The sequence below is a fragment of the Lissotriton helveticus genome, chromosome 1_1 (genome assembly GCF_964261635.1).
Source record: "Lissotriton helveticus chromosome 1_1, aLisHel1.1, whole genome shotgun sequence".
NCBI classification, from domain to species: Eukaryota; Metazoa; Chordata; class Amphibia; order Caudata; family Salamandridae; genus Lissotriton; species Lissotriton helveticus.
The window spans coordinates 1,618,858,317-1,618,880,926 of record NC_136057.1 but is presented as its reverse complement, the minus strand read 5'-3'; the positions used below and the strand labels follow the sequence as shown (position 1 = coordinate 1,618,880,926).

General features: G+C 44.9%; 1 protein-coding gene across 2 annotated transcripts in view; it reads right to left on the bottom strand.

The window, feature by feature from the left end:
* COPZ1 (coat protein complex I subunit zeta 1) overlaps nt 1–22,610 on the bottom strand; it is a 201,305-nt gene that overhangs the window by 91,467 nt on the left and 87,228 nt on the right. For both annotated transcript variants that reach the window (XM_078688361.1, XM_078688353.1), the window contains one exon: nt 10,477–10,545. In XM_078688361.1, coding sequence (XP_078544487.1) covers nt 10,477–10,545 — 69 coding nt within the window. The remainder of the gene's footprint in view (nt 1–10,476; nt 10,546–22,610) is intronic.

Below are 22,610 nucleotides of genomic sequence, written 5' to 3'. Positions count from 1 at the left end.
GCTTGATCAAGCAAGCATAGTTTCTGACCTTCAATACGGCTTCAGGCAAGGGAAAGGCACACTGGGCCAATGCCTCAACCTTCATTTAGTGATAGGGAAGTACACAGTCGTTAAGCACGGCACCTCCATCTGGCCTTTATGGCTTTCGACCTTGTTAATAGATCAAAACTCTGGGCGACCCTCCAAGATACAGAGCTAGACGCTGACCTGATCTCTTTTATGGCGGCCATCCATGAAAATACAACAGCGGCAGTGCGCTTTAATGAAGATGGTAGCCTAACTGATTCTTGGGCAGTTAAAAGAGGGGTCCGGCAGGGTGCATTTTGGCCCCCTTGCTGTTCGCACTCTTTATTAACAAGTATGGGGACGCCCCTGACCTCTTGTTGTAAAGACATCCCTAGAGCTGGCACTAAAATGATTCCCGCACTTCTGTATGCCAATGATGCGGTGTTGGTGGCAATGACGGCAAGGGGGCTGCAAACGCTTTTAAACTGTTATGTCTATAGGCTCAAGGAGGGCAATGAAGGTCAAATTCTATTGCAAGGATCTAGAATTAGTAAAAGTCCCCGCTTTTCCATACTTAGGTTTCTTTTTGATGACCGGAGTTCGTGGTCCACGCAGCACACACATAAAAAGAACATATTAGCTAGAGCTTTGGGGGCTAGTCTAGACTTTGCAAAAATAATTGGATCTAAACCTCTCCAGGCACTCTTGAAGATATAAAATGCCAAGTGTTTCCCCATGGCGACTTATGGGAGCGACATCTGAGGATATACAGAGGCCAGGGGGCCGAAAATACTTTTTTGCGCAGATTGTTGTCGGTCCCAACTTCCATGCCAGTTTTTAACATACATGAGGAGCTAGTAGCAACTTTTATTTCCGACCAGCTTGCGGTTGCCCCTTTACTGTGCTGGCTGAGAATTTGGTCACAAACCACACAAAATCTCAACCAATTGATCATCCAAGATTGCCTCTCCCTAGACAAGGTGTTAGACATCCCATGGATTCGATATATTAAGGCCCAGATGGAATTCCTTGGCGGTCCCCGACTTATTTTCGAGCCCTATAGCATTGGGCAAATCCCCCATAATGGACTTTAAGTGGCAGTTTTTGAAGAGACGTATGTCAGTAAGGGGGGGGGGGGAGAATGAATTGGTTAAACGCATAGTGAGAAGTTTTGTCACACTGAGCCTGGGTAGACAGTTGCAACCATATTTATCCTATATTAACAAACCATCTGTTAGTTTTAATAAGAATTAGCCATGATATGGTCCCCTGGCTCTTAGCGTTTCTGAAAGGGTATGTTAAAAAAGGAACCATTAAATCCTTGCCCAAGTGATAACTTCTCGGAACAGAGCAGGAAATTCATTATTCCTCTACTCAGAGGCTGTAACTTTGAACAAGTTAGGCCAGCTCTGGCATATTTGCAAATGCTGCGTGACCTGTGGTGGTCTTTGGGGTAGCAAGCTTTCGAACAGCAGCAAATCAGGCATAGGAACAGGTTACCATTAAACCATACTGTGGACTCTGTTTTAAATGATGTTATTTAGTTATTTATCTTGAAGCTTCTCTTCATATGACACTGGATAAGAACAAGAGGGGCTACATTTTATTTCATTTATTTATTTGACTCTGTTCTTCACCTAGTAACCCGCGTTTCTGCAGTTTGTTTACCTTTTGGTTTTTCTGTTTTTAGGGGCATCTTTGCTAAAGCGCCGGGACACCCTCTGGGGTAGCCGTGCGCTCTAAAAGTGTGCCTAACATTAACATTAACATTATTTAATTCCCATGGCTGATTATTTTGTAGTGGAGTGCAGTATTTTTAATCCCCCGCCATGGATTGTCGTGTTGCTTTATTTCTTCGCATGAAGTGTTGTGCAATTCTGCAAAGTTTATCTCAATCGGTAAACAACGTTTACCACAAATATTTTTCCCCGCAGGGAATCACAACGCGGTCGTTACAACAACCGCGTTGCGATTCCGCATACCATTACACCGCAAGTCGGAACAACGACTTGCCGGGGGGGGCTTTTGGGGGGGGGGGGGGGGGCGGGGTGGTTGAATTTAAAATGCAACACCTTCCCTATTGTCTACACAGACTGGAGTTAGAATAGTAAATTATACTATTCCAACATCCAGCGCCCCCCTCCGCAAGTCGTTGTTCCGGCTTGCGGAGTAATGGTATGCGGAATCACAACGCGGTCGTTGTAACGACCGCGTTGAGATTCCCTGCGGGGAAAAAGAATGCGGGATATCAACGTATATTCATCTCAATCCATTGTAGATAATGACCCTGAACAGAGTAAGATTTTGAAGTGTAATACTGTTTTAATTGTCCTTTGTTAAAAAATCTGCTGTCTGTCACTTCGTTATAAGTTGGGGGAAACAAATGAGTTTATATCTCTGTACCTAATGCATGTTGTCTTGATTGGTTTTGTTTTGCTTTTTGCACTTTGATGGTTTTAAGTAACCGAATAAAGTTAACTTTGACTTTGAAATGAGCTAGCTGATCAGCTTATTTCACTTTCATTGCAGCGTGGTTCGGACGTAGAAGCCCCCGGCTGAAGTACTTTAGTCAAGAGATTAGTCCTGACCTGCACAGAGGGCAGCTCCGGTCCTAGGACCACTGCAACCCTCCTTACCAGCATGGCATACAAAGCCCCCTCCTCCGTAGCCACAATCGGTGGAGAGGGCATGCAAGTATCTAGTGATGTGTCCAGTCCACTGACTTCCCCAAGGTCCTCATACCAGTCCGTCTGGTCTATTTGTTGTTCTAAAGGGTCCATAGACCCCTCCCACTCCTCACCCATGCCTGAAACGTCCTCAAAATGCACAAGCAACAAGTTAGAATCATAGAGCTTCGCTGAAGTCGAGCGATGCCGAGCTGACTGAGTTGTTGGGTAGAAGGATGGGGCAAGCACCGCCGGTGTGTGCAGGCAGCGACGAAAGGCACCGCCTTTGGGTCCGACGCTGTGGAAGGTCGCGTTAGCATGACTGTCAGCGACCCGAAATCAGATCCATGAGACCCCCACCGGGCCGTGGCTAGAGCCTACAGCGTCAAATCCGATGGAGCCCCTTACGACCCCGCGGGACAAGAAGGCTCACCATAGGGGTCGGCCCGCTCACATACCCGGCACATGGGCTCATAAAATTCCTTTATTTGAGCGGGGGTCGCTCCGGCTCCCGGAAACTGAGTAAGCCGCAAAGTCGAACCTTGCTCCAGCTCCGCAGAACCGTGCCTAGAGCATCGGTGCTTCTTACCTGTCTCGTAGATGGATGACAAACGAGGTGAAGATGAAGTCTGCTTGGACATCTTCCTCTTCTTGTGCTTCTTCCCAGAGAGTCCCAAGGGCCTGGAGTGACAGGAAGGGGACTTTGGGCCCCTGGATCGGTCCAGCGACATCCTCTTCCTTGAACAGGATCTCACTGGCCGGTGTCGACTGCCAGGCCATAAGGAGCTTCAAAGCTCACTCCGGGATGACCTTTGGAGCCATGGCCCGACAGTCCGAGCACTCCTCCGTGTTGTGGTGTTACTCTAAGCACCACAAACATCAACATGGCGCGGTGAAAGGTGCCAAAAGGTTTCAAATCTGTTCGTCTGCGGGACATCACGACGACATTTGAAAAAATAACTCTACAAAAAGTCAAAAAAGCCAGTCAAAAAAGAGACAGAGGGGTAGCGCTTCTCCGGATCAGGGCTTAACTGGCGTGGAAAGAAAAAATGAAACGGACGTCCACGCGCAAGGTTGGCGCCTATATAGGTGACCGCAACATCGTAACAGACTCATACGATGCAGTCACGCAGAGCTGAACGGAGCCACACGACGGCGCGCAAGGTTTCTGCTACTGCAAATGTTTCCGGATCCAGCCTGATGCCTAGGGAATTAAAATATATGGAATCTGCAGTAAGAAGTCTCTATTAGATATGGGTTTACCTAGATCCCTATTTGGAAACAATAGAGATACCTAGTCGACCAGCCATATGTGCAAGATAAACACCATTTAGGAGAAGGCAGCCTTGTCCTCCTTTTTGGTTCTTCTTCTAGGGCTCAAGATAACTTCTTGATATATTTGTGCTGGGAACAATTTCCAAGTCCCAACAGTTCTGAATGTTTTTCGTAATTACAAACACTTTGTGTCCGAAGTCTGTTTTACGTACACAAACTATTTTTTTTTCAGAAGCCGAGGTACTGTGTACCCGTCTACACCCAAAAGTACATATGGTTAGTTTTTCCTAAAAAGAAGTTCGTTTAGGAGGAGCAAATTAATATATGTGTCCTGAAGAAGGTGGTATATCTCAATTAAGACCACCAAAATGCAGACTGATTTCACAAACATGACCCACAGCGCATGGACAATTAGAATAAATCAAGGAACATATCTAACTATACCCAATGACACACTTAGTGAGAGTGTAATTCTTTCAGAAAAACTGATTGGAGTTTTTATTTTATATTTGTCCTCCCTTTCTTGTTTTTAACTATATGTGAAGTATTGTTTTTATTTACATGTGATGTATTGTTGATTACCTTTGTGTAAATGTGATGTATAGTTGATTGTATTATTTATTTTGGACACTCCCTTGCCTTCCGCGGGAGCCCTAGTTGTAGCGCTCTGTTTTTAAAACCATTTTTTTTCTGTTTTACTTGTGTTGCCTTTTACCAACTCCTACCTCTTTCTGCTCGCAAGCACTTTGCCTGCCCAGTCCTCTCCGCGCAGCCGAGGTGGTCGCTGCAGCGGGTCGAGGCTCTGCTGGTCGCCGTCTTCGGCGTCCCGCCCATACAAGCCACGCCCACTTACAACTGGCCACGCCCCCTCCGGGCATAAAGTAGGAGCTGATCGCTAGCTCGTCCCTGGACACTCCCTTGCCTTCCGCGGGAGCCCTAGTTGTAGCGCTCTGTTTTTAAAACCATTTTTTTTCTGTTTTACTTGTGTTGCCTTTTACCAACTCCTACCTCTTTCTGCTCGCAAGCACTTTGCCTGCCCAGTCCTCTCCGCGCAGCCGAGGTGGTCGCAGCAGCGGGTCGAGGCTCTGCTGGTCGCCGTCCCGCCCATACAAGCCACGCCCACTTACAACTGGCCACGCCCTGAATGCCCCATAAATCATGTGCGCTCCTCGTACGCGCAGCGGACGAGCGCAGCGGGCGCGCCGTTTGCGCGCCGAAGGCGCGCCTAAGGCAAGCCCGTCTGCGCCCGTCCGTGACGGGCCGGGACCTGGGGCCATAGACTCTGCCCTTCCACTGATGTACTCTTCTGCCCAACTGTCTTCTCTTTCTGCTTCTACCCCTCTTTCCCCTTCCACAGTCGAACTCCTATCCTCGCATGGCATCTATGTCCCCCCCCATACTGGTTCAGCTCCATCCACCTCCCCTTCCTTAACTCCTTCCACGCCTCCCCTCACCTGTGCTACCCCTGGCTTCCCTGCTGCTTCTGCTGTTCTTCTTAACACTCGCTCCGCCGTAAAAAAACAAACTGCTCTTTTCAACCTTTTGGATACTGCCTCCCCGGATTTCCTTTTCCTCACTGAGACCTGGTTCTCTTCGGATTCTCTCCCTGACCTTCTGGCCATTCTCCCTGGCACCCACTATGCCCTCCGTGCTGACCGCCCTGACGGAAAAACTGGAGGTGGAGTGGCCATGATAGTCCGCCGTTCTTTACACTTTCAGCTCTTGCCGCATCCTAGCATTTCTGGTGTTGATTTTCTGGTGGCCCGCTCGCTTAACCTCCTGTCTCCCCTCACGGTGATCCTCCTGTACCGCCCCCCTCAAAACATGCCATCATTTGTGTCCACCCTGCAGGATCTCCTGGCCACTTTGGCTGTAAATAACTCCTCGCTACTCCTGCTCGGGGATTTCAATTTTTGGCCGGGTGACCTGAGGGAGGATTCTTCCTCTAAAGACTTCTCTGCCACCCTTCGTTGTCTTAACTTTCTCCCTCACGTCTCCGTTCCCACCCACACCCATGGTCACACCCTGGACCAGATCTGGTCTTTACGTTGCTGTCCCTCGGTCAATTCGATCTCTCCTTGCGTCTGGTCAGATCATTTTCTGATCTCTTTTTCTATCTACCTAGGCCATCCCGAGAAAGCCCCCCTGCCAAAAAACATCTGGGCTCGGAGTTGGAATAAGACTGATCTTAATGATCTTTCTTCCTCTCTGTCTTCATCGGCTCCTACCCTGATCGACCTCTCTGTGGAGAATCAGGCGGCTGCCATTAACACCTGGCTTTCCTCGGCTTGTGACCAGGCTGCTCCATTAAAAAAGATCAGATCAGCCCACCCTCACGATGCTCACAAGTGGTTTACCAATGACCTCAGATCCCTGAAACTAGAGCTCAGGCGCTCTGAGCGTCGCTGGCGCCGTAACTACTGCCCCACCCTCCGCCTCAATTACAAGGCTCTTCTAAACAACTACAAATTGGCCATCTTAGCGGCCAAATCCAAATATTTTTCGGAGCGCGTAGCCCTCTCGGCCAATAAATCTCGCGAGATTTTTTCTCTGGTGCGTAGTCTTGCCACCTCCGACCGTGCTAGCCTTTCCCCTGCTCCTTCTCAATCTTTCTGCCATTCTCTTAATGATTATTTTATCAATAAAATAATCACCATCAAGGCTAACATTCCGATCGTGCTCCAACCTAACTTGCCGGATCACTCCCTCTCTTCTTCCTCTGTCTTGGATCATTTCAAGCCCATTCCACCTGAGCTCTTCCGTAACCTTCTTGTTAAGGTCAAGTCCGGCTCTCCGGCGGATTGTGCACCCGCTCAGATCCTTAGAACCCTATACACCAGCTGTCCTACCCCTCCTCTAACTCTTCTCAATTCTTGCCTAGCTCTGGGCTCTGTCCCCTCTTCCTTTAAAACTGCCATTGTGCTTCCGATCCTGAAGAAAGCTGGCCTGGACCCCTCCCTTCCATCTAATTTCAGGCCGATCTCCTTTCTTCCCTATCTTGGGAAGATTCTTGAGAGCTACGTGACATCTTGTCTCTCCAATTACATCGAGGAGAATAACATCCTGGCCTCTCACCAGGCCGACTTTCGACCCGGCCACTCTACTGAGAGTGTGGTCCTCGCGGTCCTGGATGAACTGAAAGGGAAGGCGGACAGTAATCTCCCCCAGGCCTTAGTCCTCTTGGATCTGTCCGCTGCGTTTGATACGGTCGACCATGCCATTCTTCTCGACCGTGTCAGCGCAGCGGGCATCCAGGGCACCGCCCTCTCCTGGATCGCGTCCTTTCTTCAGGGCAGATCACAGGCAGTTCACCGCTCTGATTTCTCTGCACCCCCCCTCCCGGTCACTTGTGGGGTACCCCAAGGCTCTTCTCTTTCCCCTCTCCTCTTCAATCTCTATATCCGCCCCCTCATTTCCTCTCTTCTTGAGCTGGGGGTCTCGGTGTATAATTACGCAGACGACCTCCAGCTCGTCTTTGACCTATCTTCTCCTACTCACTCTCTCCCCAAGCTCAGCTCTACTCTTGTCTTCATCTCCCAATGGATGAGCTTCAATCATTTGAAGCTCAATCCTGACAAGACAGAGCTTGTTCTCACTGGTGGTCCCTCTAACCCCTGGTCCTCTGTTCACTGGCCCCTTTCCTTTGGTCCTCCCCCCTCCCCAGTCTCTTCTGTCCGGACCTTGGGCATCAAGATCAGTAATGATCTTTCTATGCATGCGCACATCTGTTCCGTTGTCTCCCCCTGTTTTCTTTCCCTCCGCCTCATTCGAAAAATTTCCCAGTTTTTTTCTGTTGATGCCCTCAAAGCCATCATTTCTGCCCTTATTACATCCCGCCTGGATTATGGAAACGGCCTGTACGTAGGCATTCCGGCCTACGAAACTCGCCGGCTCCAGGCCATCCAGAACCAGGCGGCCAGTCTTGTTTTTCGTCTCCCTAAGTTCTCCCACATCACTCCTGCCCTTAAATCTCTTCACTGGCTCCCCGTTCATTTCAGATCCCAATTTAAACTTGCCTGTTTGGCTTTTCGGGCGCATGCCCGCTCCGCTCCTCTCTTTATCAATTCCTTAATCTCTTCTCACGCTCCTTGTCGTTCTCTTCGTTCGTCCTCTCTCTCTCTTCTTCACGTTCCCCGCTTCCGCAAATCCCGCACCGGAGGCACCCGCTTCTCGGTGCGGGCTCCCCAGATCTGGAATACTCTCCCTCTCTCTATTCGTTCCATTCCTATTTTCTCACACTTCCGTAAAGCTCTCAAAACTTTCCTTTTTCTTCAGGCTTTCCCTGGCTAATTCCCCTGGACCCCTGGCAGTTAGGGTTGTGTTCCTCAGCGCCAGGAAGCCGCTTGGCCGCAGTGCGCTTTAGAAATTTCTTTTTCATTTCATTTAATTATTTTGCATTTGAAGGTACAGTGTTAGGTTCTTCAGAATATTGTTATGGATTTTTTTAATAAAAATTGTATCACATTTTGTGTATGTGTTTTCACAAGGTCCTGTGGTAGCAAATGTGGCTGATTGCGGATACTGGATGCAATAGATTCTTTAAGGTCTTGTAAGGGGAATCTTATGGTAATTAGAAATATGAAAAAAGACAGTTTTACCCAGAGCACTTTTTTCAATTTTCCCCCAAAACTCAAACTTTAGCTATATTTTGGAAGTTTTCACAGTCCCCTCAAGGGGAATCCTCAAACCCTAGGTGCCTTTGGAATCCCCAAGATGTTGAAAAAGGGACACAAACTTGGCATGGATACCTTATGTGAAAACAAGTAATGGCTGCCTAAGCCCAAACTACCCCCAAATAGCCAAAAAAGGGCTCAGCACTGTGTGTTAATTGGCCTATTGCCAATAACAGATGCTTTTCTCAATACGTTCAGTCTATTTCTTTTTCCTAATGTTTCCAAATATCAGATCTATGGCATTTGGCATAACTTTTACCAATGATCCTAGCAGGCCCACAGCCTTTACCACTTTTTTTTGTCAACTTGAACTCAAACTTAGTGTACACCTTCACAAGAGGCAAACATCAGGCATCGTCATAAAAATAACAATTACATACAAGATTATAGCTGGCACAATAGTAGAAACATTTCTAAAAGGGTTTATTTTCACATGCAAATCTACCAGCCCAGTGTTTTTCAAAGAGGAGCAACTAATACCAAAGCCTTGCCTACTACATTAATCTGAGTAACAAAATATCTTGGTTAACAGTGTAATAGCAAACCACGTTAAATGTCCATTTGGTTTAGCACTGGCTTTCAACAAAACAATACACCATGCCGAGTGTCTTTGGCATAACTTTTCAGAATAAATCCCATCAGACCTATGCTATCTTGCACAATTTTTCTCAAAAAACCAACAAGTCCTACAGCTATTACCATTGATTTGTCGCCATAACCAATTCAGGCCTGCTGCACTGAGCGTCCGATTTCCCACAAGGTAAAAACATGTTGCCAAAACCTAAGCTGCTCTCAGTATCACTTCTTACAGTTTTTCAGGCAATCATGTATGGTTGACGACAGCACTATCAAAGCAGACGAAATAAAGTACAAAGGAAGAAGCTTTCCAGTCACAGTGAGGGAGAGATAACTCCTTCCATCCTTCGAAGTGAAATCATAAAAACTTCCACCATGACATAGTCTACAATTTCATAAACCCGAAAGGTTCATTTTTATGTATCTATTGAAAATGGTAACTATTGACTTTTTATACACATTACAAATAAGGAGTGTGAGGATTGAACAAAGAGTGGCTGAAGTTGGGCTGTGGGCGTGAAACAAGAGCAGAATCACTGGGCATAGACTGGATGCAGCACAAGAGGGTGCCTGGTCAGAGTGGCCTTAAGTGGATGGAATGAAGAACAATCGAATGACACTGAATGAAAATGAGTGGATAAGGTCTTGAAAAGTCAGCAGTCCCTGCCCCCATTTTGTGACAGCTTATAGCCTCATACTTTTAGTTGTACAGTTATTTTTAAATGCCCACTCATCCGAAACGTTTGGCTCCTAAAGTTTAGGTCGGCAGTTACAAACTACATTTTGTGAGTTGGAGGACCACTGGTAATTTTATATATTAAAAATGTAGCCTAGTTAATTTTTAGCCAGCAGATGTTAACTCTAGCAATTTGATTCTGAACTTTAAGTTGAAGCACATTTGAGGAGAAGGGATGAAGATGCAGAGGTTGCCTGTTAGTTAACTTTGACTATATTTAGGCGTGTACCAGTCTGAGAAGATCTAGAATACTTGTTTAAAGAACTTTTGGTTAATGTTAACAGAAAAATCCAACGAAACATAATAGGTTTTTAAGGATTAGAACAACAGTTTTACTCTGGAATATTTTCTATATAATTGAGAACTATGTCTCAAAAAGTAGGGCTGCCACAACAGAGCGTTCATAGTATTAGAAAAGCAACAGTAGCAATAGTGGAGAAAGTTTTCACGAATAAAATGGTTCTTTAAACCTCTACAATAAATACGATAGAGACAAAGATGTAAAACACAATCTATTAGCTGTTCTATGACCCAGGCAACTCACCTTAGCAAACAGCCGGTCTCCATCATTGTCCAAGATGAGCACAGCTTTCACAGTGTACAGGGAGGGTTCCTATGAAGACAAATAGAGAGTGACTACAAAAAATGTTTCCTCCATCGTCACAGGCTTAGTGGGGGCCTAACAAATGAGCGAAAAGTCATGAGAACTAAAAGTTAGTAAATAAGATGAGTTATCTCTAGCAAAAGATAACAGCATGCACGTGAAACACTAGGCACATATTACTTACTGTTCGAGAACAAGCCTTAGAGGTTTTCATCCCACCCCACAACTTACAGAACTCCATTCGCGATGTCTCACACTGAAATAAAACTATTCTGAGGAGCTTCAGAAACTGATTTAGAGTTCTATAACGCTACCTCTTATACGTATCAAATTACACATTTTGTGTAATAATTTGATTTTCCGTCGGGGCTTACTTTGTTTGCCACTGTCAAATACTCCATTACAAATGTGCCCCATGCACCATAACATAACAGCCCTAGCAATATAAAAATTAATGATGGCAACTGCAGAGAGATGGGGTGTGTTGCAAGAGAGTCATCTATTAAAGTATTTTGACAATCCCAATTCAGCTTTGAACTAATTTTTCAGTTTAATACAGAAATAAAATGTGTTCATTATGTGCTGCCTAGTTGGAAAGTGGCATTTTTATCCAATTTATAAAAATGACAGCAGTGGAAAGAAGCAGTATGAAATTCAGTCATTCAACTCCATGCCCAAAGTTGTAACATACATTCTTTCTCCGAAAATGTCTCCTTGGATTCTCAAAGCGATCTACTCATAGGCAATTCAAGTAGATTGTGGCATGTGGGGAATTGCACTTTGGCCAGTTGTCTCAAGCTGAAAGATATGTCCTATTAGGCAGTGTAGCCTATTTGATGAGAGGCAGTTTCAAACAGGACTACCTTATCAGAGATCATAGTACAGTATATTCTAATGCAATCTGCCACTTTATTTCGAGAATCTTGATGGATTTAAAGCGCTTATCAGCTCAAGAAGGCCCTGGACTGGGCTACCTCCTTCCTCTTCGGCAGAACCCAGAGCATCCGCCTCCCTCCCTTCCGAAGCCACCAAAATCATCTGCGGCGTTCCCCAGGACTCATCCCTCAGCCCAACGCTGCTTAACGTCTACATGGCATCGCTCGCCCATGTAGCCTGGCTCGACGACCTCAACATCACCTCCTACGCCGATGACACCCAGCTGATCCTCTCCCTCATCAAGGACCCCCACACCGCCAAAACCAACCTCAACAAAGGAATGAAGGCCGTCACCGAATGGATGAGGAACAGCCGGCTGAAGCTGAACTCAGACAAGACGGAGGTCCTCATCCTCGGATCCACCCCCTCGGCCTGGGACGACTCGTGGTGGCCGACCACACTGGGAACAGCTCCAACACCCACTGATCACGCACGCAACCTAGAGGTCACCCTCGACTCCACTCTCTCCATGTCCAAGCAGGTCAACGCTGTCACTTCCTCCTGCTTCAACACCCTCCGCATGCTCCGCAAGATCTACAAGTGGATCCCCACGGAAACGAGAAGAGCAGTCACCCGGCCCTCGTCAGCAGCTGACTGGACTACGGAAACGCCCTCTATGCAGGAGCCTCGGCTAAACTCCTGAAACGGATGCAACGCATCCAGAAAGCCTCTGCACGCCTGATCCTCGACATTCCTTGCTGCAGCCATATCACACCCCACCTGAGAGACCTGCACTGGCTCCCCGTCAATAAGAGGATAATCTTCAAGCTCCTTACCCATGCACATCAGGCACTCTACAACACAGGACAAGCATACCTCAAGAGACTACTCAGCTTCTTTGCCCCCACCCGCCAGCTCCACTGACCTCGTCACAGTCCCCCGCATCCGAAGAGAGACCTCTGGCGGTAGATCGTTCACCCACCTCTTCGCCAAGACCTGAACATCCTCCCCATCCACCTACAGCAGACCCAACACCTGCTGACCTTCAGGAGACTCCTCAAGACCTGGCTTTTCGAGCAGTAGCAGCACTCCCCACCCCCAGCGCCTTGAGACCCTCATGGGTGAGTAGTGCTCTTTATAAATGCTATGATTGATTGAAGTTGCATGGAGACACCATTGAACTCCTACAAATCTGTTATTCACCAGTTACTTTCAGGATAAAAAATGGAGCATCTCAAGAAGCATGATTTTGAACCCTCGTAACGTCGTTAATAGCTCCTCCGCCTTGAAAATCCATTCCAGCAAAGTCTTGAGGGAACATTATAAATAAGTCTTAAGAATCCAGGAGAAGTAAGAGAATGAGCAGGATCAATAATATTATAGCTATTGACTGCCACTGTACAAATTAAACGCAGCTGTATAAAGACAGAAGGATATGGTGGGCATTATGCTTTTGCACAAAACAATGACACCTATTAAGAGCTACATGGAAAAACTGCTATAATGATGTGGCTAGCAAGATAGAGTAAATGTAATCATCAATGTTAGAATAAGAGTAGAGATGATTTGGTCATAAAGATTAGAGGTAAGAATAAGAGAAATATTGGTGGCATTGGGAAAGTTTTAATTGAATAATGACACTATAGGCAGTCCCAGTACTGAGCAAAGTGCGGGTGAAGTATCAGTTCCTACTTCATGCTCAATGTCATTCCATCCCTCATCATCTAAACGTTTACGCTGAGGTCTGGCGATGTCAAGCAAATGAATTAATGAGCAACCCGGCTCATAGAGGTCCACTGTATTCATTTAGGGTCTTAACTTTGTTTGAACTAACAAGAAGTTTACACCTCAAGAATGTGATGATCATGACAAGTAGCACATGATAAGGGTCAGTCGTTGGTTGATGATGAAATGTAGTGTGACCGTGTTTGCATCACTGTACAAATTTGCTTTTCAAAATTATTGCAGCCCTGACAGAAGTATATCACAGACGACCTCCAAAGCCTATAAATGGTATGTCACTTGAGGAAATGGGGAAATGCCGGCATGTTTACCTTTGTAGTAAATGCCATCGTTTTGACATGCAACTTACCATCATAAATTGCAGAGGAGTCCTTTTTAGTCCAACAGGTCTCACACAATACAATCTCTTGAGTAAATATTACCTCTGGCATGACATTATTATGCAATGCACAATAATACCTATTTCCATAATACTCCCTTTGCCCACCTTGATTATGAAGGTATAAAGTTCTAGAGCAAAGCTTTGTTTTGAAGGTGGGAGGGATGTTTGCCATGCTGTCACCAGTTCCCGGTTGTATATATTTAACTGTTTTGTATGGAAGCATATTAGCACAGGTGCACTGTATGTATGCGTTTATGATTTTAACACTTAAAATCGAATAAAGCTCGTTTTGGTTTGATTTGATTTGAACGGTTTTGTATGGAAGCATATTAGCACAGGTGCACTGCAGGTCAATATTTCAGATGGCGCAACTTAAGACATGGAAAGCTAAATGTATGCCACAGTGCAAGTGCAATCATAGCCATACCTTGTTAATGTTACATATATTTGTGAACATTAGTGGTATATGTGCAATAAAGGCAACAGACAGTACAGCTTCATTCTTTTTCAGACATCAAGAATGAGTATTTTCAAAGAGACAATAATAATTCAAAACCGCACACAGAGAAAAAATCTAGTCAATTCAATGTATCTTGAATTGAGTGAAAACCATTCTATAAATTATAAATAAGGGAATTCATTGTGTGGCAAACACCTCAACTTTCTCTGCGAAGCTGAACCCCCCTTCATCATTTGATCCAGCCACACAGTGCTACTCATGCAATACCCACAAAAAAAGCTGAAAAAGAGCAAATGTATGCTTCCCAAAAATACATGGTGCAATTAGGATTCTTCCACAGTTGGGGTCCCAAAGACTAATAGAAGCAAGCTAAGATTAATAAGCAAATTAATAATCAAATTTACTAACACACTGAAGGTCCTCGACTATGCACAGTTCACGTACAGCTAATGTCTGAACAATGATATAGATCAAAGTCTGAATAACTAAGGGGCTAGGTTTTGAGGAATAGTTGGGGAAAATTGTATATATACATTATTGTGGTTATAGCCTCCATTTCTTGGAAAAGGGGTGGCAGATAAACTAAATCTAGACAGAAAAACGCAAAACATGCTATTCTGAAAGGACTATTCCTTTCAAGACCACTTACATTTTCTCCTCAAATACTCTTAGTGCAACAAAAATAACTTCTTACTATGAAGATGTTAATGATCAGAATTTTAAATCTCCCCACTCTCATTAGCAGGCTTATGCTTGTTAGACGTTCTCAATTTTAACATAGCTTTAAAAGGCTCTGCTTTTTGAATACAAAGTAAAAATCAGTTCAGATTTCCAACTTAATTTGTTGGGTAGGTTTATGTTTGAAATTTAGTTTAACAGCTAGAGATATACATACACATTATTACATCGATAAACAGATGGGCAACTTCATTTTGCTTAACTGAAGTATGCCTAAAGAAGGCTGGTTGTATAATTTAAGACCTTAATCTGTTCAGTGTACCTGATGCCAGTCTGGGAAACATCTACAAAGGCAGGATTAAGACTTAACCTCAACACCCTTCCCTCAATTGTTAGGAATGTGAACAACAGCACTCAGCCATATAATTTCTCTTCTCAGGCCATACTAAATGCTGAATAAAAAACCTGCAATTTAATAGGAAACAGCAGAACCTGAGATCCAATACCACTAACATGCACTGGCATAGGCAATAGGTCTCTCCTTTGGAACATTAAAAGTGCTTAGCCATGCAGCACATTATCCTGGGTGATGTACCCTGTGAGCTATCTCCGGAGGAGTGAAGCCTGGGAGTGGAGGGGACAGGGCAGTAACAACGGGTAAGCAGCAGGGAGGGTGGTGGGCAGGGCAGGCAACTTCAATGGGGAGAAATGATGCAGTGGGGGAGGACAAGCAGCGATGATGGGAAATCAACAGGTGAGGACAGAAAATGAAGAGCAAGGGTGGGGGTACTGAGGTGTGTTGAAAAAAGAAGGGATGTGAACCCAGGCAAAACAAAATTTAGGAACCTAGATACCTAGGCTTCAATATTGAAATGCTGATTTTGAAATGTGACCTGACCAGTGCTTTTTTATTTTATACATTTCTTTAAAATCACATCATCTCCCTGTAAAATATTAGATTTGGTATGTCGATGTGTTACCTGATTTATTGGTTCATGTATTACATGCCCATGGCCAATTTTTGTTACCACTTTAAACTTGTATGGTTTGCATATTAAACAATAACATGCGCTGGGGAAATAGTTGTAAGCTTTGAGAAAGGCTTGGGGAGAGGACTGGGGTAAGTGTACAAGGTTGATAGCAATGTGGTGAGAAGCGTTACACACCAGCAACATGGAGAACAAAATGCATGAATAAGCATGTAAACATTGTTCAAAGTCTGGATGAACAGTAAATCCCCTTCTGTCTTCTATAGGTTTCTTGAGCCCAAATACTACTTGTTCTGGTGGCGTGACAGGCAGCAGACAGTCCTGTCTGTCATAATAATGAATGAACTGCATAAACACCAACAATTAATAAAAATGAAAAGTAGGCACAGAAAAAACATACACAGCGAAATGCATAGATACTTGCATACACACAAACAAGGCACAAAAGGACAGAGGCATGAACATAAACAACCATATACAACCACGGAAAGCGGGAGATATTTTTAAATAAATGTCCCAGTGTAAATGTTTATTGCAATCAACCAACACACATTAAATATTTTTATTTGGTTTCAATTTTATGGGTATTGTTCCTTTTGCAAGTGTATTATATGTAAACCAAGCTTTCAACCTTTGGTGCTGGTATACACTATATAAAAGAACAAATAAATAAAGGAATGCCAGAGAAATAAATATTCTTTGCTCTAAGAGTATATTAACCCATTCCCACACTTACAAAATCGGTGCCTACCGATGAAGAACTCCGATCCAAAGTTTTTTTTTTGTTTAAGCCAGTAGTTTACCTCTCATGTTGTAAATGCCAGCTCCTAAGTCTTCACACAATCTTCAAACACAGCTGCACAGCCCTTTCCTTTAAAAATAAATACATTCTCATGTTGCATGGAATGTTATGCCTCTAGTGAGCTGGGACTGGTGGGGCTGTGGTGAAGGAGGCAGCAGTTATGTTTGTGTTATAGGATGAGCTCTGCTGTGAAAAATAAGTCTGCAGAGTGTCCTCGACATTACCCTGCCCACTCCTCGGGTCCCAGAGCCCGAGGAAGGAAACCAAGAATAAAAATATAAATGCATGTAGCCAGTGAAACAAGGAGCATGAGGGTGGGCGGTGACAGGTCAAGCCGCAAATCCGGAGGGTGTTTTGCAGTGGCAAGTTTTGGTGTAAAAAGCCTGATGAAATAAAGTCCTAAAATACGAGCTGGAGACAGAAAGTGTGCTAAGCATACCATCTGTTTCTAAAGTAAACAAGCACTGTGAAAGTATTCACATGTCTTGAGGAAAACCCATACATTAAAAAAAAAACACAAAAGCCAACTGCATGGAGAGGGCGGAAAGAAAAAGTGGTGGACCAAAACAAAACGTGGCCACTAGTGAAATGATCCATGTAGCAGGGTCAGTCACCAGGGTGGTAACAAACCAGCCCCAAGGTGGGAGAAATATACACTGTTCACCAATGACAGCAATGCAATTTGGAAAGGCTGACCAAGCAACCAATAAAAAAAGTAGTAGGAGTGTTTAAACTCCACTGAAGGATTACTGTGTGCCTCGCAGTGCAGCGCACGTGCTCTGACTCTAGGCTCGACCTAAAAAGCAGCATTAGCTGCTTGTATTCTTGTACAGAGGAAATCAGACTGCACTGCTGCTCCTTTGGAGATGGGGTCAAGACTGATATGCATATAGTTGGATCCCATTCTAGAAGGGCAGAGAATATCAAAAACAAGATCTAGCGTAATCATTTTAAAGCATTGCTTTTTAGTTATCTCTGAACAGGATTGGTAGGAATTCCCCCAGAATCTCACCAGTCAAAGAACCAGGCTTAGCCTCAAGTAGGACTAGTTTATAATGTACTAAAATACTGATTTGTAAAAGGGAGAGTAAGGAATGTTTCTTCCACAGAAACATCCCAGAGGGTCTGAGCCACTCTGTGCGCATTCAGAAAAAAGAAAAAGAAAAAAAACATCACTGAAATGATAGTTGCCATATTTCTGAGAACTGCTCTGCTAATTTTATACTGATGTTCTTGCTTCATGTTGAAACACTCGCAAGATTGAGGCACTAGCAAACGACAGCACATTACTAGGGTTGTGGGCGGAGGTCTGTCCCTTATTAGATGTTGTTAAAGTAATCATTTCCAAGACTCATGTTCTTTTGTTGACAGATTGTGTCCTTTTTAATGACTTATTCCAAATGTGATATCATACACGAAAAACAGCCGACACGCGTTTCACCCGGTGGCCAGTTGGCCGAGGGCTTTCTCAAGGTAGAACGTCCAAAGTGCGGACTTTAATCCGTTAATCAAAGCATGAAGTAGTCTCTGTGGTCTCTGGAACAAACGAAGTGCGAAAGACGTGTCGCTGTTTTTCGTGAATGATATCACATTTGGAATAAGTCATTGAAAAAGGACAACAATCTGTCAACAAAAGAACATGAATCTTGGAAATTATTACTCTAACGACATCTAATAAGAAGGCACAGACCTCCGCCCACAACCCTAGCTATAGCATTCCCAATAGCTCTTGGGTGCAGCCATTTGTGAGGCGCGTGTCACCACCAATTGTGGGCCCTGACCACTGTAGTGTGAAGCCTAGACCAGCCCACCCTTTCCAGTAACCTACAGCACGTTACTACTCTTCCTGTCATGTCTTAACATAGTAGCAGCAAACTTGTAAACAAGCATTACTTCTAATATTAACCCAACTATCTCCTCAATGTCTCCCAATCAGAATATAACGCACATAAAATTAGAACTGTTTATGCACCTGATTACAGCAGATACTTAACTAAGGCCAGGGTATAGCCCCCCCTTTTTTATTACCTCTCCTTAGCCTTTAACACTGTCAGCTACTGAGACGTGGAGAGGAAGCTATACGCAGATCAGACGCGGGGATGTGGAGGAGGTGCAGGCGAGAGTGGGCAAGTAGAGTTGCAGGGCCACCAAAACTACCCACTACCCATCGCCCGCCAATCTTGGAACGTCGAAGCATTGGAGCCCTCTGTAACTGTCAGAGGCGGGGGAAGTCGGCGGTAAGGCTCAAACTGCACGCGGCGTAGTGATATAGTGGCACTAAAGAGAGGTGCGGGGAGCATTTAACGAAAGGGGCGGGGAGAGTGCTAGGCACACGCAGTGCAGGGCCTCTTGGTGCACGGAAGCGGCCAGCTTAGAGGCTGGTATTGCTTGTGCCGGGGGGGGCACCTGTTTTGCACTATTTAACTGTCTGATTTTAGATGTACAGCTCAGGTGTTCAATGTACTTTGTTGAGTGACGCGTGCACCTTTGTCATCCCATCAGTGCAGCCATTAGCAGCGACGTAGACAAATGTGGTAACAGCATAATTGGATTGGATTGAGAGAGCACCTTCATAGTGCACCTGAAGATTAAACAAACATTAGCATAGCCAATAGGTCTCGCCTTTAGGTCCTTATAAGTGTTTAGCCATGCAACAGTTGATGTTGTTGCACCAAGGATATTGTACTGCATAACTAAATACTTATAAGGTACCAAAGGCCAGACCTATTGGCCATGCCAATGCTTGTGTAATGCATTTTAAGTTAGTTGTTAACTAAACTACCTGGTCTGCATCTTTTATGTGCTGTCATGTATTAGATCACCCTACTCAAACTATTACCCAAATGGTTTGTGGCCGAGTCATGCAAGTGAAAAGACAAGTAGCCAGTCTTAAGTGAAGCAAACCAATCTTTCTTCCAATGGCACAAGCTTTCAGTCACTCCCAGGTTCGCCAGTTCATTTGGAAAGTGAAAACATCAGGAAAACCTAACTGCATGTGTTTCTCCAACGAGAAGAACTCTTAATTTGTGCTCGGCACAGGAACTTATTTCCTATCACTGGCACATATTTATAACACACATGGTGGCAAGGTCGGTCTATTTTTATAACATCGGCAGCCGTTTTAACAATTAAAGATACATTAAAATATTAATGCCAACGCGTCCCGGTCATTCTTGCATCTGTGGGTGATTAGGAGAAATCCAAATTGCCAGATTTATAGGAGTGTGATAGTAACTACCATCGCTGGTACTGAGATTTGGCAGCACTGGCAGGAACAATGGGTGGCGAAAGCTGCAGTGGCCTCCTGAGAAATATCTTGGGCCCTGCTAATTAAGTTTAGTTTATATGCAAATTAAGAACTGCGTCCCTACAACACCGGTCATCTCGTGGTTCCAAAGTCAGCGAATAAAGCAACGTTCTGGTATATAGCTTGGAGGTCATCAAAAACGACAGAAGACAAAGCTTTGAAAGAAACAGAAAGTATATACACGATACACAGTGACTCAGCAGTCAAGAAGAAACACAAAGATCTCTTTAGCAAACAGTACCAGCCTTCTGACAAAATCACTTTTCAATAGATTGGAGAGAAGGGCGGATTTTACTCCCTACGTTTTACAATAAGCGTGAACTATTCTCTTGGCAACATAGGGAGGTTTCCTTTACATCCAGTCATACGAGAAGGCTTGTTCATTCAGTTATCAGAGAACAATCTGAACTGTCTTTAGCAGTCCCTCTGGTGTGCAGCCAAGGAGCATTCTAATGCGATGCGAGGTTCTGCCTGGCTTTTCCCACTACAGTCCACAGGAACCTTTAATCGGGACGCCACGCTCGACCAGACTGGAATTCCTAACAGAGAAACGGAGGGTAGCTGACGGCACCCCATGTGTCGGTGAAGTGACGCTTGCGCTCTTTTCACCGGTCTTCCTCTTCCTAACCGGCCCGCACCAAGGAGCTACTTATCCGAATCCCAGGAAGACTCATAACAAAACCCACGATCTTCTGCCCAACACCCCCCTCCCCCCACGTGTTCTGATGAAGAACCTCTTGTAAGTGCCAACCTGCTCCTACGTATCTATGGGGTCGAAACGTCAACAACCGGATCCCGCACCAGATTCTTTCCCAAGATTGAAATAATTTGGCTTTCTTATTTGGAAGCATGGTCATAATTTAATACAGTGTCATTCATGCGATTTTCTGTATCTGGCGCCAACCATAGCCAGTCTCTTAATATTCCTCAAAGAAGTACTTGTGACTTGTACTGTATAATCAATATATTTTGCTTCTGCACTACTTTCCACCACATATACCCTCACTTTGTCCGCTTTCCCCCCCTTGCCTTGGGCACTACGATGTGTTGATTTGTGAATTTGTGCTATGTGTGCCAATATTACATGCAGTACTTTGGGATTAAATAACAAATGTACTTTCCACTCTTGTCTATTGTTTCTAATGTTCCCATTCCTTACTATACTATTTGCATTCATCCTGGGACCACTCCCTTTTAGTACTTATAGCTACCCAGGTCCCTGTGACTAGTTTGGGTATTCCCATTTACTATAACGTCCACAGGAACCCTGCATCGAGCATGTTGAAATATTCAGTTCATGTAATACAGACGCACGGTGAAAACAGGAGAGAATGTGCTAAAATAGCACTGTGCAACGAAAATTGAGATGGGTAGGGATTCCGCCCCAGACCAAAGTGATCTTTCGCCAGCTTTACAGCAAAACCGACTGCATGGCACATGAGAGAAAACAGTTGGCAATAGCAATTATTAGGATTGAGGGAAGCGAAGAAGTAAAGAGAAAACAAGCGCAGGTGCCTCGCGCTAAACTTTTTTTTTTTTTTTTTTTTAAACGTGCAGGCGGGAGGGAGAGAGGCAGAGGGTTGCGCGCGCTGGGGAGAGCAGTCTGCTCTTTTTTTTTTCAAAGCACATACTCATGCTTGTGGCACGCCCCTGACATGCTGCCGCAAGGTGTATGCTGCCACAAGCAACAGTATGTGCTTCGAAAAAAAGCTGAACAACAGCTAAAGGTCGCCTATGCAGCGCTGCGTAGGCTAAACCTACAAAAAGGGGGACTTAGTAAGTGTGCCCACAGATTGGGCGAACATCGGCTTGTGATTTTGTAGCCCTTCGTTGCCATTGTGAGCCCTCTAATCTACGCCCTCTGCGCAGACAATTGTTTACAGTCAAAGCTTATTTAAAATATTGGCCCATTAGACCCACTATTCCTAGCTAGTCTTCTGTCCATATTCATAGCCCGTACTGCTTTTTTAGAGGCTCCTCTTGCCCAGCATAAGTTGTACAATGTGGTTGTGCAGTAAGGGTTACAGTAAGGGCTGCCTTGGAGCAGACCCAACCTGTGGTCACTGTACAAGCCCCACCCAATGTTCTTCCCAGGCTTGGTGCCTAGTGTTTGGTGCTTAGTCTGGACGGCTGAGTTGGTGACCAAGACTAGTATGTTGGAGCGTTTGCTACAACCAAGAGGTAGGGTGAATGGGGAAAGGTTGCAAAAGGGTGCAGTGGTGAGAAATGTACACTCAAAGGTGCTCTGGGAATCCGCTGTACAATCTACCCCTACAACGCCCTCCTCTGTTTTATATACATCTGAAGTTGTCACCCTAGGGGGGCCATCAGAGTTTTCGATGTGAGAGACTTGAGAAGTGTAGACTGCCAGGGGGAAAAGCAGTTATTGGCTTCGATGGTCAATGCGTGCTAGAGGATATCACAGCATCCATCCATGGCTCTGCCTCTGCCCTTGATATCCCTAATGCTATGCAGTATGTGGCTTTGATGGTGTCTACGCTGGCTCCCCAAGGAGAGTCATTCGTGAACAATGCCAGCCGAGATACAAGGGCGGCAGCGGTGCACGGCAATCTGGAACCAGGTGGAAGGCCGAACCCAGTCTAGAGGGGCAGGCTGGGCTCTGGTATGGTAATATGAGTTGAGTCTCAGAACTGAGATCGGAACTTGGAGCCAAACGAAGTTATGACATTCATTATTCTATTAATTCTATTAAAAATATTTATACAGCGCACTATCACCATCGGTTTCTTGGCACTCTTGATAAAAACGGCAGTGATCCAGGGAGGAGATTAATCATATGCAGCTTGAAAGAGCAGAGTTTTTAGAAGCGTACGGAA